Below are 19868 nucleotides of genomic sequence, written 5' to 3'. Positions count from 1 at the left end.
TAAGGGATGGTTTCTTAATGGAATTAATTTTTGAGCTAAGAATTTAAACACAAGTAGTAGTTTGTTAGGTAAACAGAGAAGAGGGCATTCTAGGGAGAGAGAGTAGCATGTACGGAGACTTGAAAGAACCTGGTTTGTTCCGAGAACAGTAGGCCATTCCATATGGCTAGCATGCAGGTGGGCAGGGCTCAGACCAAGAAGGGCCTCCAATGCCAGGCAACAGGCTTTGCATTTTATCCTCCAAGTTTTTTGAGCCATGAGAGGATTTCATGCAAGAAAGGAACAGAATCAGATTTGCATTTTTAAAAAGATCATTCTGGTAGTAGTGGTGAATGCTTATATGTGGATACGGGAAATGAGGAAGAGAGATAACTTTGTGATATATTTAATGCACAATTAATAGAATTTACTAACCAACTGGTTGTGGGAGGATGATTCAGAAGTTTCTGATGTGGCTATTTGTTTGGATGCTGCTACCATTCACTTGGAGGGGACTACATTGGGATGGTGCATATTTGGAGGAAAAGTGGCTTGTTTTGGAACGTTGAGTTTGACATTCTTGAGGAACATCCAGAAAGAATATCCCAGAAGGAACATATCTACAAAGAAATTAGGTATATGGTCTAGAACTCAGGAGAGAGATCTAGGCTGGAAACATAGTTTTAGGAATTATTTTCATACTGGTCATTGTTCTCAGAAATTACCATACAAATCACCAAAGTGCTTGTTAAATGTGGATTCCTTGGTCTAATCCTCAGAGGTTTTGGTTGAATGGGTCTGAAAAGAGGCTCAGGAATCAATAATCAAATACAAGCTTCTCTGGTATGATCTGGATGATCTATAGCAAGAGCAGGAGAACCTCAAAGAAGTGGTATCATGAAAGCCAAAAGTGGAAAGTCTCAAAGGAGTAGAAGTGGTGACGTGTGAATACAGCAGAGAAGTCATGAAAGCTTGGAACTGAAAGTACCCACCAGACTTGGCAGCCTGCAAGGGGACACTGGTGACCTGGACCAGCAGGTGCAGTGAGGTGGTGAGAGCAGACACCAACTACAATAGGTAGGAGAGTAACTGGGAGGAAGAAGAGGACACAATGAACAAAGCTTGGCTAGAACAGGAATACTTTGTGGACAGAATTTGAAATCGAATATCCGAAGACCTGGTTAATGGCTGTATTATGCAGTATCTTCATGGAACCCATTTTTTGTTTATAATGTGTTAATAATGTCGATGTTACAGAGCCTTTTGTACAAGTTAAATACCATATTACATGTGAAAGAACTTTGTAATTTGCTCTTCCAAACTTCTCTATTAACAAAGTATCTGAGTGGCAGAAAATCCGAAGCAGTTCTATGTAGCAGGTGTCCTACTCATGTCTGTGCGCTGTGACAAAACATCCCCACTTTCAGCTATTGGAGTGCTCACCCCCCATCAAAGCGGACCACTTTATTTTTTTTAATTTTTATTTTTTATTTAAATTCAATTAATTAACATACAATGTGTTATTAGTTTCAGAGGTAGAGGTCAGTGATTCATCAGTCTTACATAATACCCAGGAAAGCAGAAGACTTTAGAGGGAAAAGGAATCATAAGTAATGTCTTAAATAGACCAATGTTCTTACTTTACAGCTGAAGATTCAGAGGTCTGAGAAGAGTGGAGTTTAAATGATTTGCTCAAAGTCATACAGCTAATTAATGGCAAAACCAAGCGTAAAATTCAGCCAGACTGCTGACTCACTCTATGCTGCCCCCCTGCCCCTGCATTATAATCTACTTCCTTTCTTAATTCTCCACCATTTGAATTTTGGTCTTCCTCTTTTACAGCAGAGAGAGAAGTAGATGATTGAAGCTTTGCTGACTAGGGTAGAGGAAGAGGTGTTTAAACTGAGCAAGTCCAAGGGTTCAGATGTAAGCTCCTTGAAGACATTTTTGAACTCCCTTTCAAGATTCTTTCCAAGCCTCCAGGCAGATGCCAACTGAGTCTAGTACCGTGTAGTGGAGGGATCGGCCAGCAGCAGCAGGGGTAACGAGTGCTGCTACATTTTTCCCTCAGTTATCCCTGTTCGTAACTGAAGAGCTCTCCAAAACATCAACATTAAAAGACTGTAGTTTGAGATAGGTCTTGAGCGCTTCATAGGACACCCTTTGGAAAACAACTGTTACAGAATGTTTATTTCTATGACAAGGATAGAGATGCTGCTTCCACAATGTACTTAAATATTTACATCTCCATCTCCCTTTCTAAGCTGCCCAAAGCAGGCCAAGTCTTTTCATCGCTATGACCAAGCAGAATGGCAGGTGCAACATGTATAGTAGGGAGCCTATATATGGTTGTTGAATGACTGAACGAAATAATTTTATCCATAACTCTCTTATCAATTTATGCCTTAATGGAAAAAAAAAATCCCTGGGGTGCCTGGGTGGCTTAGTCAGTTAAGTGTCCCACTCTTGATTTTGGCTCAGGTCGTGATCTCAGAGTCATGGGATCAAGCCCCAAGCCTGGCTCCATGCTGGCCATGGAGCCTGCTTAGGATTCTTCCCCCACCCCCAGCTCTCTCTCTCTTTCTCTCTAAAAAAAAATAATAAAATTAATTAAATTAAATTAAAATTAAAATCTTTGAAGAAAAAATCCCTAATAAATCAAGTTCCAAATATTATTTTTCTTCCCTGACTTAGACCCTCAATTGCCCTCCTTTCTGCCTAGATTTCCACTAAGCTAACTGGATCCTTTATTTTGCCCTTCCTTATAACTTTTCATGATCTAGAACACTCTACAGATGACTCATTAAAGGAACTGCTTACAATATTTTTTAATTTTGTGAACTAAAATGTAACAAAATATATAAGGTAATGCAAATATATTTGGAGAGACAACCTAATCAAAGTCACAAACTTTGTTGGTAGATTTTAATAAACACTAATATGTAAGAATAGATGTTTCTTGATAGTAAAAGAATTTTTCTCTCTCAAGAGTCCAAGCTTTTTCCATTCCCTTTTATTAAAAAGGGGGGAACATGGATTTGCTGTTTTCCTAGATGTCACCTTGTTCTTCTTCCTTTCACATATTTTAAGAAAATTTCATTTGAGGTGTTCTTATCATCATGTGTATTTCTCTGTTTGAACTGGAAGCTCTTTAGGACAAAGATTGTCCTCTACATATCAATGGAGTGATATTTATTTTTAGTGCTCAGTACTTCTGAAACCTCTTCTTTTTTTTTCAGAGAAGCTGCAATAGTCATAGGATAATACTACTCAAAAAAGTAGATCATGACATGAGAAATTAAATAGTCTCATAATATAGAAATATGGAAAAAATGCAATAAAAAGCAGAGGTTATATATGAGGTTAGGTCTGAGTCAGTTACTAAAGAGGTACCGGGTGATAAAAAAGGGATATGTTATTGGGAAATAACTCCTTTGGGAGGTGGAGGCATTGGGAAGAAAATGAAATTCAATAACCATTTGAGTACTGAGTCAAGATTGGGAAGGATTCAGTGATAGGGAAGACATGAGTCCCAGACTCCTGCAGTGAAGGAGACACACAAGTACATACAACTAAAAGGCAAAACAGACCAGGATAAGGCAATAAAGTTTCAGACAAAGGTCATTCTAGGAAAATTTTTAGAAAAATACTATTTTACTCATTAAGGGTAAACATTATCCAGAGAACTCAACATTCTAATGCATGAAGCTGCTTTTATTGGCTCCCTGAAGGCATGAGGGCTATTATTTCCTCAAATCAGAAGCATGCCCCATTTTGTACATCTATCTTTTAGTTTGTCATTTACTGCTTTTCTAAACTTGGGGACACATAGAATTGTACTTAAGATTTTAGTTTACCGGTGGTCAGGCTCGCGGGAACTACGGCTCGGTGTCTGGAGAAATGGCTTCTCTAAACATCTATTTCTGATATTGGCCCTTCTGGTGCATTCGCTGCAGAGCGACTCAGGATCACTGATGAAAAGTCAGTCCCTCACCTTCTCTGTCCTCAGAGGAAAATTGTAGCGCAAATGCATTTTAGGAGGTGTAAATATTGAAAAAGGCAGTTGAGTCAGTGACTACCCTCCACCTTTTTTGTTTTGTTTTTTTTAAAAAAAGTTAGAAGCCGAAGAAAGAAATAAATGAAGAAGCTATTTGGCAAGACACCAGAATGACTTTCTCATCCACCTGCTGAGGGCTCACGTGGCTATGGAGGCGGGGAAGTCCCGCAGTCCGGCCTGCAAGCTGGAGAACAGGAAACCTGACCCTAGAAATGAAGGATAGAAAATGAGGAGAGGAAACCAAGCTGTTCTTGGGGAAAGACATGGGAAGAGGAGCTGGAGAGAAACAGTCAAGGTTTTCTTCTCCAGTACAACCAAGGAAAAAACTGGCGCCCCTCCCACCAGGAGTTTTGGCTTCCCCTCCAGGGACTTCAGCTGATTGTGCAGAAGAACTATGTTAAGAGGATGCCTAGTACTGATACCAAGTGAATAAACTGAAGCTCGGGGAGCTTACTGGTCCCAGCTCACACAAGGAATGGGACTCAACCCTACCTCTGCCTGAGTCTGGAGTCTCTACTCAAGATTACTAGTACTGTGGCCCTTTCTCTTGCTTTAAAGATAATTTGATCCTCAAAATTGCCATGTACTATATGTTGGCTAACTTGAACATAATAAAAAAAATCAGAAAAAAAAAAAAAAAAAAAAAAAAAAAAAAAAGATTTTAGTTTACCATTTAAACACTGCGAATGTGATTTCTTCAGATACACATTTTGTTTTAAAGATTTATTTATTTGTTTGTTTGTTTGTTTTGGTGGGGGGGATGGGCAGAGGGAGAGGGAGAGAATCTCAAGCAGACTCCCCACTGAGCACAGCCCGTGGGGCTCGATCCCACCAACTGGAGAACATGACCTGAGCCAAAATCGAGAGTCTGACACTCAACCCACAGAGGCATCCCAAGATACACATTTTTATTAAATGAATCTCTATCACTTTTTGAAATAAGCCTAGCACTAATGAATCTTATAAAATCAAAGATTCACAGCTAAAAGGAATCCTCATACAATACATGGCCAGCCTAAATAATTCTTAAGAGTACCCAGTCAAAAAGTCAAATACTGTAGCTGGACTAACAGTAGATTTCTAAAGTTATTATGGTATTAGAAAGATTCACTTTCGATTTTTTAATTTCTAATGATAGCACAATAAAATGCCAATAGCTCTTGATTTTCTTGCTCTGTAATAACCAGTGACCACTGATGGTAATGTGGAACATTTCCTGCTAGTTATTCATTGACTTAAAAAAAAATGGCACTTTTTCCAGAGACTGAGCAGGAGATAAGATGTCAAGAAGTAATAAGTAGCAAAATGAAAGAGGAGAATGCAAAGGAACCAAAAAGAGAAAACATTAAAGTGATGTGTTGATTTTTTTTCCTTGTGTATGCAGATGGACAGGAAAATTATAGCAGTAATTGCAGACTTCTTTTCAGTAAAGACAGAATGGCCTTGGGGAATTAGAGTATGAGAGAAAATGTCCAATGAAACTGCATTCTCATCCAGGCCCCACCTGAGTTGCTGGATAGGCTTTGGCCAAGGTCATTTACCCTTTCTGTGCCTTAGATTCCTTAAATGTTGAAAGAGATGGTTTGCTGCTTCTTTTCTTTTTTTTAAAAGATTTTATTTATTTATTTGACAGAGAGAGCGAGAGCAGGAACACAAGCAGGGGGAGCGTGGGAGAGGGAGAAGCAGGCTTCCCGCCCAGCAGGGAGCCAGATGTGGGGTTCGATCCCAGGACCCTGGGATCATGACCCTAGCCGAAGGCAGACGCTTAACGTCTGAGCCACCCAGGCGCCCGAGATGGTTTGCTTCTTTGAGCACTGGAAAGATAAATGAGATAAAGCTTCAGGAGGCATCCAAGACTGGTCAGAAAAGGTGTTATAGGCATATCAAGTAGTACTATTATTATTGAACTGTGTATCCTGTTGGAATGAGTCATCTTGCTGTAAAGATGCAGAAGCAATTTCAAGTGTGGCAGAGGACCAGAGACAAAGAGAAGAGGCAAGTACTCCTAGGTGGGGTTAGGGGAGATTTCAGTTGCATGGAAATCTGCCCTTTGCTTGCTTAAAGAACAAAAAAGGGGTGGGGTACAGAGGAAACAAGACTTATTTTTTAAAATAAGTACAGCAATGTGGCTCTACAAATAGACTTTTTAAATACTAGAGCTAGTTTGAATCCAGGCTTTGTCACTTACTACTGTGACCTTGGGCCAGTTACGGTTTCTTTAAACTTCATTTTTTGCATCTGTAAAATGGGGATTAATTATCATAGTATCCGTAGGGTTGTTTTGGGGATTTTAAAATGTGCACCGTCGCAAGGACTCTATAAAGTTGGGCAATCATTGTAATTTATGGGAGATATGGGAAAGTAGAAATCCAGATTGATAATAATCGAATCTTTAAAAAAAATAAGAGAAAAAGTCAAGGTTTTATTTTATAAAACATGATATGATTTAAGGGGCCTAGGAAAAGGCAAACTTGTTTTATCAAGTCTGAATCTACTCATATTTCATGGGCCCACGGTAACTAGTCAAACCTTCGATATCTGGCACACAAAACAAACAAACAGGAAAAGCCTTCCGTGTGCTTTAATGAAACAGTTTTCTATTTTAAAGTGATATATATATGTATTTTTGAAAACTCTCTGATATCCAAGAGCTCTAAAAAAACAAAGCTCAGCTGCTGTGTTCCTGTTGTTCTAAAGAGAGAGCAATCTGGGGCGCAGGGATTACGCTCCCTTTGACTCCTGCTCTAGGCTGGGAAGCCTTCGGGCAAAGCCCTGGGGGCAGGACGCGTTTTGTTTTTTTTTTTAATCGATCCCGGAACCTTCGTTCGGGCGGGGTGGGGGAGCGCGGGAGGGGCGCGAGGGGGGGCGCGAGGGAGGGGTCTGGCCGCGGGGCGCGGCGCCACTCGCCCATCCCCCGAGCGCGCGGCGGGGCGGCCGGCCGGCGGCCGCGGAGGATGCGGAGGGGCGGCGACGCGGGCCCGACCCAGCCGGGGCGGCGGGGCGGGCGCCGCCCGAGGGGGTAGGGCGCGCGCGGGGGCGCGCTGGGCCGGGGAGGCGCGCTCCGGCCGCGCTCGCTCCGCGCTCCCTTCGCTCGCTCGCTCGCTCGCTCGCTCCCTCCCTCCTCCCTCGGCAGCCGGGGCTGCAGGCAGGAGAAGGCGGCGGCGGCGGCGGCGGCGGCGGCTGGGGATCAGACATGGCGGCGGATCTGAACCTGGAGTGGATCTGCTCCCTGCCCCGGTCCTGGACTTACGGGATCACCAGGGGCGGCCGAGTCTTCTTCATCAAGTAAAGAACAGGGGGCGGCGCGGGGGACCGGAGGGTGCGGGAGGCTGGCGGGAGGGGAAGAGGGAGCCGGGTCTGCGCCGCTTCAGCTCCTCCGGCGCCCCACTCACGCTCCGTCTCTGCCCCTTCTCTCATCCGTGCAGCGAGGAGGCGAAGAGCACCACCTGGCTGCACCCCGTCACCGGCGAGGCCGTGGTTACCGGACACCGGCGGCAGAGCACAGGTAACGCTGAGCCCGGCCGGGCCCGAGCGGAGTTGGGCTCCGCTGGGAGGAGGCGGCAGAGCCCCGGCCGCCCGCCCGCGTCCCCGCAACCTGCCCCCAGACGCCGTCCCCGGGAGGCGGCGAAGTGGGGCGGAGGCCGGCGGGGGCGGCCGCAGGTAGAGGGGCCGCAGGAGCCCCGCCGCGGGAGTTCTCTCGAGTCTCCGAACGCTTCTCTTTCCTTAGCCTTTCATCGCCGCTTGGAGACGGCGCCCTCTTCCTGGGCCCTCTCCCCCTTCCCAACCTGGACACCTCCCGCCCCCCCACCGACGCCCCCAGGGAGGCCGACTCCCCTCTCCCAGGAATCTGGGATCCCGAGTTTTTCCTCCCGCAGCCACTCCTGAATCCTTCCACCCCCACCCCCACCCCCACCCCCTGACCTCACTCCCTTTCAACCTTTAGGAAGTCCTTTCCCACTGCCCTCCCTGCAGCCCCGGACCCTGGCACTCGTCCGCCGGGATAATGGTATCCACATCTTCTCCCTGCTCCCCGGACAGCTGCCTCCAGTCGTGCGGCTCCCTCCTCCTCCTAGGTGGGACTTGTGGGTAGGTGACTGAGGAGGAGGAGGAGAGGAGTTTGGGGGGTGCTGCGATCCTCTGTGTGACAGTGAATCGCTCAGGAAACGCTTGGCGCTTTTCCTCCTGCCGCCAGAGCGGCAGCCGGAGCCGGAGGAGGCATTTGCAGCTGCAGTTGCTAGCGGGCGAGATTCAAAGTCCCCGGCAGCGGCAGAGAGGTTGCACAGACCGCCAGGAGGCGGTGGGTGTGCTAGGGGGTGTCCCGCGTGTGGGCATTTGTGCCCTAATTGGAGAGGGTCGGCGGGGAAGCAGATCTCTCCGGTCGGTGCCTTTGCTGGCTTGTTTGAATACTGAATATGAGTTGAGCTGGAGAAAGGTTGATGGTAGCTTCAGTGCTGGTCTGGCTGTCTTTTGTCATTCTTTGTTTACATTCGTGAAACTTGTTTGTCTTTGAAATGTAACATGTAGTTCTCTTACTGGCCTACCTCTCTTTCTGGTGATTGGAAAGGCTTGAGAATTGTTTGGGTCGAAGGTGAGGCTGGCTTCAGCAGTCCTCTGGGATACTTTCTCTCCAACTCTGAGATTCGGTGAGTCTCTTAGAGTTGCCAGGATATTGAACAAGCATGCCTTTTCTATTAAATTCTGGAGTTCAGTGAAATGACTAATTTCCATATTTGCAAAAAGGTGGAGGAGGAAAGGGAAAGCTGGTGTAGCAAGCATGGTGAGGTTACAGTTTTAAGGCATTTCTGACTAATACACAGTCATATTTCTTAACAGCCCGTTGCAGTCTCTGACTTAAGTATACCTTTCAGTGTTTTGCATATATATTTAAACTCTCATGGCCTCTTTGCGTTATGGATAATAAAGTTATTTCACAAAAGACAATATGGTATTTAAATTATTTATCCTAATCATCTTGTGGGATTATTTCATGCTTATTTTGGTTATGTGTAATACGAATTTGTATCCTGTTTACCCCCACAGATTTGAAAACATTCACACTACAGAAAAATTTTATTCTTTCTTTGGTTTCACATTAATTTCTAAGACACGATCTTTTTTTTTTTTCCTGGTTTGGTTTACTTTGCTTTGACTTTGTGGTTTTGTACACACATCATTGGTTTTTATTTCAGAGAGATATTATGGTTAAATCCAAGCCACTTGTCATTGGTAATGTGTAGCACATAAAATGACCATCATTCACCTGAATTGTTCCCAGGTTTATTACTTGAAATTTCACATCTCTTGAAGTCAAGTCTGTAGAAACGTACCTGTATTGAGTATGTGATGGCAGAGCTCTTTCCCCCTAATTAAGGACTTAGGAAGTTTTTTCTCATCAGTGACACTTCCTGGATGGATTCGTTTATGTAGCTGAAAGGTTTGGTCTTAAAATAGACACCGTATACCTAAGAAGAAGCAGGTGTTGCCTTTAACGCAGAGTTTTTTGTTTTTTGTTTTTTTTTTTGGCCAACCATCATGGGTATTTTACGTGGGATTAGAAGGCTTCCCTTGCTTTTTTTTGGATGCCAGAGAGTAGTTCTTTTTCAGTGATCATTAAAGTGTATAATCATGTAAGATAATCTCTGATATTGTTCCTTGTTTTCTTGTGGCTTTAAATTTGAATCGCCATTTTCCTAAAAATGGTATTTTGTTGACTATGAGTTTTGTTACCAGTCCAACATTTTTTTTAGAAATTTACTTAATAAATGAAAATAGCTGATCATGAAGATGAATAATTAAAATGGATTGAAACTTATTTTGCTATCCCATTGAAGTAATACTAACTGTGAAATGTATGTTTTTTAGATTTGCCTACTGGCTGGGAAGAAGCATATACTTTTGAAGGTGCAAGATACTATATAAAGTGAGTTTTTTAATTACGATTTTTTTCCTTGGTAATTTGAATGCTGTAATTAATCTTCCATTGAATAGTTGTATCTCTAGATATGGTCATAATTTTTTAAGGTCTATCGTATTTATCCTTTATATAGTGTTGTAATTTTGAGAGGAAAGATGACACTCATATAGTTATGTTATTTGCCTGGACATTCATACATTTGGAAATTAGATCATTGAAGGCCACAACTACATTTTTGGTCCTGGGTGATAGAGCACTATAGTATTTTGTCTTTAGCATGTTAACATATTTTTTTTTCTTTTAAAGTGAATTTTGTTCATGTGTATTTTGACCAGAGCTGTTAATAAGAAGCAAAAGTGATGTGAAGCTGGGTTATGGTTGGATGAACAATGACAGGGCTGAAAGTAAAAGCAAACAAATAAATAATTATTTCACAAAAATCTGTTGGAGCATTGTAATTTGCCTTAGTTTATTTAAATGTAAGTCTTAAAATACAAGTGTTTTATGGTTGTTTGTGATTGAATAAAAGGCTTTCACTAGAGCTTACAAAGGAGAGATGACCAGTTTGTCCTGACTTTTAATTCTATAGAACATTAAACTAATTTCTGTTCTGTGTTCATTTGGTAGTACTTGGAGACAAATACAATGCTTGAGGTCAACAGTATGTAGGAAGTTTTTTTTACCTCCCAAGGGGAAAATAAAGGTGGTTTTTATATTCGTTTTAAATTAGAAACTATTTACTTAAGAGCTTGTTTTAAAATTTTTTGTTTAATTTTAAGGAACTGAGGCTTGAAAGAATACTTAAATACAAGATTTGATTGAGATGCCAATACTTTATTAATAAAAACAGATACCTAGCTAAAGTCACCTTTATTTCATTGGGCCTAATAAGGTATTTTACTAAGTGATATTTTTAAGATCACACCATAATTCCATTAAATTATAATTACTAGTACGGTTTTAAAATTTTTCAGAATGATATTTATGTAAAATGTCAAGGGATGTTTATAGGTATTAGGAATGATTGCATTTGGATATAGAAATAGAGAAGGCAGAAGATCCAGGCATAGAAGATTTCATGATGTGATTCTTCTCTGGATATTTTTCAGTTACATCTCTTATTTAGAGATTGTGCTATACATTATTAGATGGCCTAAAAAATAAAGGCATAAATAAAGTGCCGAGTCACCAGGTATTTTCCTAGTGGCTATTTTCATCCTGTATTAAAGTGAGTTTGTATTGCCATGAAAAGGGATGCTTCTTTTTTTTGGATGTAGTATTGATATTTTTGAAGAAAGTTTTTTTGATAGAGTTTATTTATTTTTATCCAATGTAATTTTACTGTACCTTAAGCCCTAGCTAATCTTATAAGAATAGAAGTAACAATGTAATTCTCAATAATATTTTAATTCCTGTGAATGTGTACATTCTTAGATGAACGTTTTATTCGATAGTACAAAATGTTATTCTGTGTGGGCTGAAAATGTTTTATTTCAGAACTGAGCTGTTAAAAAGACTGAATTTTCTTTTGTTCTACTAGCCATTTGATTAGATTTTCTTTTATGTTGACTCAAACAAATTAGAACCTTCTTTGAGTGTCATGCTCAAGTAAGTTTCTCAGGAAAATGAGGACAATGTTAAGAAAGCTATAATAATTTTACTTTAATTCTGATGGCATTTTTAAATTACGGGGTTTTAATCATGTGATATTAGTAGACAACCAATAATTGTGCCTGAAAGTAAATAGTTTATATTTGAAAGTGATTTGTTCTAAAATTGAGCATGTTATAGAAATATATCACTCATTAAACTTCTCTGAAGTAAAATGATCATTGACAAATACATGATTTGCTGAATGTTAGGTGCTACTACTTTTTCTTTCTGGGTGTATCAGACTCATTTCTTTTAAGATTAGTTAAATTGCTAATGTAGGCCATAATTTCCTAGAAATTTTTTGCTAACTTGTATATGAGCAACTAGGGATGCTTTATCATTCTCTTATGATAGGGGCACTACGTTTGCCTTAAACTTTGCCATTTACCAAGTGCTTTCACATATATTGTCATGTCTGAATCTCATCTTATTCATAGAAGTAGTCAGAAGAATTACTATCTCCATTGTCACACCACATAAAACAACAGAAACATGCCTTTGGAGCTTATAGTCTGCAAAGACATCAAGATGAGAAACAGCAGGAACGTGAACTATATTTAGAGTGTTCAGAGAAGAAAGGATAGGAGTCTGAAGTAGGAAAGTGATTGATGTTGGTGGATGTATTTCTCATTGTTGGTTCTTTCTTAGATGAAGAAAGGAGGTTATTGATCAAATTAAAAGAAACGTTGTGATATAGTGAACAGGGTGGGTTTTGTTCTTGTGGGAAGAGGGAAGATAGATCAATAAAAGATGTGTTGATCCTCCTGCTAATCCTGATCTGGTGCTCCTGGAAGGTTCCCTTAACAAGAAGAAAGACCTAAAGAGCTTGAGTTTCTACTTTTGTTCCCAAAGGTACACTTAACTCTCAGATTATTTCTCTTCTGAACAAATGTTGGTGGTGGTTCAAAATGGCATACTGCCAAAAAAAATTTATTTTTGGATAACACTTTGGTGTTATCACCAAATGACCATTGCATCTCTGGGGGTAGTAAGGTGAAAGAGGATTGGAGTTGAGGTAAGACACAGCTAGGCTGTGTCTTGACCTTTTTAAAGACCATGGAGCTCAGTCTTCATGCCTTTAAATTAGGCTGGCTGGAAATGGCAACTTCTGAATTCCATCCCATTTTTAAATTTCTCTGGGTTTTATAATATTTTGGAAATTTGTAGTAGTCTGCAAAATGATTCACTCAAGGGCCAAGAAGACATGATGTGAGAAATATGGAAAGCTACTTAGCTTTCCTATCATGCCAACTATTTTAAACTTTGTATAGATAACCACAGATGAGTGTGAAGTGGGTAGTGCCAGAGTTGTGTGTGCTTTCTTTCTGTTGCTGCATTTTGTGCTTTGTAACATACCTTCTCTGGAGAGCTGTGTCAACAAAGGACCTAGTCAGAATTAAGAGTTGTATAGAGTTGAATTGGATAATCAGTTTACTTTATATAATTTTTGAAATTGGTTCTTTAATAAAAGTTTACAGTTAGGTAAAAGAATAGATAATATAGAGAATGTATTTTACTTTAAATCCATTTGTCAAAAAAATGTTAATATTTGGACATTATTTATCATAAAGATAAATAATTTCTTTCTGAGAAGAATATTTTTTCTGTATTCCTTAAGCTAGCCAGCTTAGAAATCATCACGTGTATGTATAAAAACACATATATATAGTGTTTGATTTGATTATTGGGTTTCTGTATTGCTTTTTAACAGTTAATTCATGTTATTTATCTTTAGAAAGAATGCAGAAAATTATCAGTGAATTTTATAATTTATGAAGTGTAGCTTTAAATATCCAAATAACTTAGCTTATGAAGTACAGAAGATAATCTTAATATATTTGAAAGTTATAAAGCTTTCTGCTTGCTCCTTGAAATTATTGCTTAATGACTCTGTAATGACAGGTCATAGTAGCTTAAAATGGATGTGTCACTGACTATTTGTGCTTCAAAGCTTTAAGATGGTTAACTTAAAGTGCCAAGTAAATCTTAAAACAATGCTCTCTGAACAGTGAGAAACTTTGTTCTGATTATTTAAAGGTCATTGTCTTATGCGGCAGAATTGGGAATCAAAAAACGTCTTTGCAGGGTAATAAAAGTAGTATGTAAATTTTGTGAGTTTATATTTTCATATTGCTTTTTTTCTTAAAATTTTAAGTTCTGAAAATTGAACTTTTTCTTAGATATGCAAATAGAGCAGTGTTTGATTTTTGACTAATGAAGTTTCATTTCAGTATCTGCGATAGCTGGATATAACGTGTGCTTGGAATTTCAAACCAACCTGCAGTGAAGGGAATTCTAGTTTGACATAGCCATTTAAGGTTGCAAGTGAGGAAAAAAAATGTGTTTCTTCATAGATTATCACAGTTTGAACTATGAGCAAGGATAGGGAATGTAACATAACTGCCACCAAGAATCTTAGACTATATTACTACATATTTGATATTTAAAATTGTTGGGTACGTTGATACTGTAATATTATAATTGCGTATAGCAATATAATGTTTCAGAACAATTCATGGATGTTATATTTCTTTTTTATATTCGTAACAGAGTTTTAGACTATAATATGTGATTCTTATGTGTGTGAAGCAGTTTATGCTAATTCATTAGGTACAGCACAACTATGAACTATGGTTTCAAACTTCAAGGAGTCTGTAATATAGGAAAAAACGGGCAGTGTGTTAAAGAGGGAGATGGTGGGAACTAGGTCCTTCAGCATAGCATTAGATGAATTTAATCTTCACAGTGGCCTTTTATTGTTCTCTTTTTCCTTTTTTTTTTTCCCAGATGATGAAACTGAAGCTTGAAGAGGTTAAGCGCCTATTGTAGGTCATATAGCCTCACTACTAGTCACTAGCATTCAAATTAAGATCTCTGCACTAAAGCCCCTCTATACCTAAAAATATGGGGCATTAAAAACAGGCCCTATGATATGTATCTCTCCATAAGTGGGTTGCCTGACACTACAGGTTTCATTTCATAGAAACAAGTACAGTGGTTAGGTTAGTAGGCCAACCTACAACTAAAAGCTCGTTTAACCCCCTAAAAATCTTGTGACTGGTATTATATTAACAGGGTCTTAGAATGTGGTCATTCATTTACAATCTCTCAGGAGTACTTAGTAAATGATGAGCACTGTTCCAGGTGCTCTGCAATACAATGAGGAGACTGCCTTCCTGGAGTCTATACTCTAGTAGTAGAAACAGACAAAACAAAAACTGGAACAGTTATGTAATTTAAAAATAGTATCTTCTTAAAGGAAAAGTAGAGTGTTCTGTGACAGTTCAGGAAAGTTTCAATGATGAATTGCATTTAGAATGTCAAGATTAGGAAGCTGGGACTTCCAGTCGTAGTGGATTTTATTGTGGAATCCCATTGTCCTTCTTTTTAGCCCAAGGACCAATGCTAGGACCAGGCCTGCTTAGTGTCTCTTTGTGGTTTCAGTGTGTAGCTTAATGTATAGCATCCAGTCAGTCTCTAAGTAAGTCGTGTCGATGATGATGATGTTGGCTTCTAGTCTTTGAAGGAGTTAATTGGGACGGAGTAAGAGGCTTCCCCACACCTCAGGTTGTTGCATTTTGAGAACGCTTTTTGGATTTCTTAAATGTTTTTCCCCTTAATGTGGTAGACCTCTTTAGTTTTTCTTATTCTCAAAGCTCTGGTATATGTTTAGGAAAGGGAAAAAACAAGGAGTAGAAAAATACAAAATTGGTTAGAAGAGTGAGAGTTGGAGGTCCTGGAGATTAGCCAGATATAAACATCCCTGTATAGCCACCTTTGTCTGTCCAGGAAAAATAAAGGGTTTATTAGCATTTGTTGATGAAGGCACCTCTCCTGTGACCCTTTTACTTTTCCATAACAGATAGGTGTAAGTTGGGGTTAAGTGTGAAAAGTTACATGTGTATATGTGTATGTGTAAATTGGAGTTAATAGTGTAAAAAAAAAAAAAAAAAAGGTCCTAGTTGTCTGTCAGATGGTGTCATAAGAAAGCCCAGGAGGAAGAGGCAGATTAAGTGGGGAGGTCTGGGAAAGGCTTAAAGGAAGATGTGGGAGTTGAGCTAGACTTGAGGGTGTAGATAGAATTCTACATTCATATAAATGACTGGTAGGATAAATTCATGGGGGTGGAAACGTGTATAATGCGTGTAATGACTAGTGAGAACTACTGTGCTGGTGAGTGATGTTAACATAGAAAATGCTGGGATACTGTTTGGAGCTATATTGTGTCTGGCCTTCAAATGTCAGGCTGAGATTTTTATTTTCTAGGTTGCCATGGCAGATTTTTTTTGGTATAGCATTAGTAGTGTAAAGTGAAGGTTTTAAGGAGATTTTAATATAGGCAGGATGGATTAGACAGGGGCAAACCTGGAATCACGGAGACCAGTTCTGAATCTGTTGCTATAATAATCTGAGAGTTTAGTTGCTTGTACCAAGTTGGTAGTAGCAGGAATGGAAAGGAAGGAGACCATTGATCAACGATATTTAAAAGGAGTTGACAGGCTTTAGGAGTCTTGCTGAGCTAGGAGGTTGACAGAAAGAGGTCAAAAGCTACTCAAAGCCTTTGTGTCTGAGAGGCTATAAGAATGATTGGTACCCTTGACCAGAATAAGGGAGTACATCGGGGGAGGGGGGAGAAGCTCTAGGTGGAAGTGTTGATCATGAGTTGGTCTTTGATCTGGTTGAGAGGACATAGCATTTTAGGTGGCTAAAATCGGCCTTTCCAAAGGACTCCCAACAATATCTTCTGTTTCTCCTTCACAAACAAGAAGCACAACTCACTCTACCCAAAAAATCCTATCTCAGCTACCTAGTTGACTAGACTGTATATGCATATACATCCAAGCCAGAAATGTTGTATTCATCCATCCAATTATTCGTTCAACAAATACTTATTGGGTATTTTCTGTGTGCCAGGCGCTGTAGGCTTTGTGAAGGACAGACATGGACCTTGCTCTTAAGGGCATACCGTTATTTTGTAGGAGAGACGATAATAAAAAAATCACAAGTACATATTGGTAGACTGTGTTAAACTCTGGGAAGTATGCATCATGCTTTGAGCAGATATGTTGTATGGATTTGGCCCAATATGAGAGTTACTGGAAGAGGACTTTCTCACAAACACGAGGAGTAAGCCTGCCTTTGAAAGTTCAGCGGTAAAATTCCCAGAGTGGATCGGTACAAAGCAGTACAAAATCATCCAAAAAATGAAGAATAAATAGCATCTTGGGCTTGAGACTGGACCATAACCTGAGTGAAAATTTTGCTATATCTGAAGACTTGGGTGGGATTGGTGTGGTTTGGGAATTGAGTAAAAGGAGAAAAACTGCAGGAGGAAGTTACTCTCCACTAAAAAATAGAGAGCAAGGCTTCACCAACTGGTTTTGATGATTATTTCAGTCCCAGTGCAAGGTCTTCCAATCACTTGTTCACGGATATATTCTTTCTTCTGATTCTCTTCGACACATTTTGAACTCCTAAATATGCCTTAGTGATTAAGATCTATCACTAAACATAGTAGACCAGAAAACTATTCTGTGGAATGGGACGGGGGTGGGGGGCAGAATATCAAAGTAAGCCTTAGTTAAATAAGTACTTTTTATCATATGTAATAATATGCAAATGCTGTAAGAAAAAAATAGAGCAGGGTATGATGTATCAGGAGAGGAATGATGAGGAATGAGTGCGGGAAGAAAGGAGTTGAAATCAGAGAAGTTAATGGGTTGTACTGTTTGGGGATGTCATTGGTTGGTGTAATCGGCTGTTATTTAGGGAAATAGGGTGCCCCTGCAGATCTGAGCAGAGGAGGCACATGATCCGGCTTCACCCTTTGAAAGGATCACTCTGACTACTGTGTTATGAGGAGATTTTGGAGAGCTAACAGAGCCTTCCAGAGTAAGTTCTGGTCCCCATCAGATTTTCTCCTAATATTTTTTCTTCTTAGCATATAACAAGATTATGATTAAATATTGAATTTTTTATGTAATTATCATGTTTCTTTTAAGCTGCCAGTGATTATCAGTTACCATTGATTTAATAGCTTTTCAGGGGGAAAGAGAGCACTGTGACCATATTAAATAAATCTCTCCATCTTCATTTCAGCAACAGTATATTTAAAAAGTACATGTTAGAATCAAGGGAATGCTTGTTTAATACCTGTTTGCTCACACTCGGTATGGTAGGTAAGCTTCATGAAAAGCAGTCTTGTTCATTGCTGTATTTTTAGCCCCTTGGCGTAAGCATTTCTTATAGTAGTTCCTCAATAAATATTTGTTGATTAAACTTTGATGATGACAGTCAGCCTAATTCCATGCTATTCAGAAACCTTATAATTTGCCTCCTTGTGAAATTTCGATATTCCCTGTCCATGTGACATTTATCCCAATATGAATTAGCAAATCATCTGTGAGTTTGGTTTATGTGATTCTTTGTAGGCTCTGCTAGAGGCTTGATGGTAGACCTGATCCATGACAAAGCCAAGAGAATGCAGGGACCTGAGATGCCTGTCAGAAGGCAGCTGAAATCTAGATCTTGCCATTGGCCATGGCATTCACATTTAGAAACTTTCACAGTTCAGGCCAATGTGGCTTCTAGAGAGCAAGGGAGATCTGGAAGTCTATACTGTTGTACTAGTATGGGTAAAGTGAATGTAGACCAAATCTTCAATATACAGACATCAGTGGCTCCTATAGAAAACTGAGGGGCCTAGAAAGTAGTTCTTATGAGGTACAGATGATGGAAGCTTTAGAGCCAGTTGGAGAACTCCTTAGCCACTTCGGAGTAGTCTCTCGGCTGTTTGGGAATTATTCTCTGAAGTGGCCAGTAACTTCAGAAGCACCCAACTCTTTGAAGTTGTAATAATCTTTATGTTTCCCACATCCGGCACATAATAGACGATTAGATGTTTGAAATGAAGACCTAGTATAGATTGTAAAAAAAAAAAAAAAAAGTCTTTACCCAGATCTGGACATCCTGGGGCATTTTTCTGCTTCTCACTTGTCACCCAGTCAGGATTCTTATTGTTACAAATGTCAGTGACCCAAACTTTTCCACATTAATTCCAGGAGTGATACAAATGAATTCTTTAAGGCTCTTACCTTTTTTTGCTTTAGATAGCTTCTTTCCACTTAACCAGAAAAATTAAGCCTCAGCCCCAAATTATACCCTTTCAGTTTTTTAACCAAGGTTTCTTCTCTATTCCCAAATTAAAAAAAAAAAAAAAAAATCTTGGACAGGACTTTGACCACTTTGGATCACATGCCCATTTGCTGGGGTAAAGACTGGCCCTCTGGTCTTCAGTAATTTTCTGTCCTTGGCTGCAGCCAAAATAACTATTGGCAAGCCTTCCAGAAACCATGTGACTAGAAAGAAAGGTCCAATTCACCGTAGGAAACCAAGGTGTGAAAGACTACGAGATTAGAGGTCTGCTGCTCCTCCCTTATAAATAGTGTCACATGCGCAGGGCCGGGAGGACAGTGAACCTGAGCATCTGCAGAATTCCAAGAATGATAGTAAAAGTGATCCTCAAGGACGCTGTTTGCCGTACCTTGCAGAAGGAGTAATTGAAAAGGTAAGCAGGATGGGTCAGGCCTAGACCTGGGAGAATGGAGTCCAAGTGTTGAATTCTGAAGGAGAAACGATAAAAACTACGCTTATTGGCCGTCAGGAGCAAAGGAGATTGAGGAAAAATCACCCAGTCCTGTTGTGCTTAGAGACTTTCTGTTAATATTTCAGTATATATGCTTAATTGTACGCACATATTTTGGGGGGGTCTTATTGCTAATGTAGTGTTGAATACTATTTCCATTAAAATATTGTGTATGCCCATGGTTATGTATTCATTAGAAAATTCTTTAGTAACTATGATGTTCTGTCCCGTGAACATAGAATTGTTTAATCACTTCTCTATGTTTAGGTGGCTATGTTGTTTCCTGCTTTTTGCTGTGAAAAAAATCCCATGTAACATTCTTATATGCATGTCTGTTTCCTAGACTTGGAATTATTGGGAAAGGATGTGACCTTTTTAAAAGGTTCAGTACCTTAACATTTTGCCAATTTGCTCTCTAGAAGATTTGTATACATTTATGTTCTCTCCTGCAGTATATGAGAGCGTATGAAAGTGCCACCATTTCTCCATTACCTGCAGTTAACACTCTTGATTGGACAGATGAAATTTAAAGATAACTGTTAGAGAATCTACATGGATTGTTGTTAGTGATGCAGGTGGTTTAGAATAGGGATTAGTTTTCCAGTTATCTTTTGCTACAT

The 19868-nt window shown here is 39.8% G+C and overlaps 1 protein-coding gene across 13 annotated transcripts in view; it reads left to right on the top strand.

The window, feature by feature from the left end:
* The first annotated feature begins 7090 nt into the window (after positions 1–7090).
* The window catches only part of PLEKHA5 (pleckstrin homology domain containing A5), a 239848-nt gene continuing 227070 nt past the window's right edge, over positions 7091–19868 (top strand). For 12 of the 13 annotated variants that reach the window (XM_027592897.2, XM_027592895.2, XM_035729176.1 and 9 more), the window contains exons 1-3: positions 7091–7321; positions 7462–7541; positions 9899–9956. In XM_027592897.2, coding sequence (XP_027448698.1) covers positions 7230–7321; positions 7462–7541; positions 9899–9956 — 230 coding nt within the window. In that variant the 5' untranslated portion in view covers positions 7091–7229. Of the gene's footprint in view, positions 7322–7461; positions 7542–9898; positions 9957–14390; positions 17933–19868 lie in introns of those variants that run through there. The other variant, XM_027592903.1, reaches the window with a different exon arrangement.

The sequence above is a fragment of the Zalophus californianus genome, chromosome 9, assembly GCF_009762305.2.
Source record: "Zalophus californianus isolate mZalCal1 chromosome 9, mZalCal1.pri.v2, whole genome shotgun sequence".
In the NCBI taxonomy this organism is placed as follows: domain Eukaryota; kingdom Metazoa; phylum Chordata; class Mammalia; order Carnivora; family Otariidae; genus Zalophus; species Zalophus californianus.
This window is presented reverse-complemented; position numbering and strand designations above follow the sequence as displayed.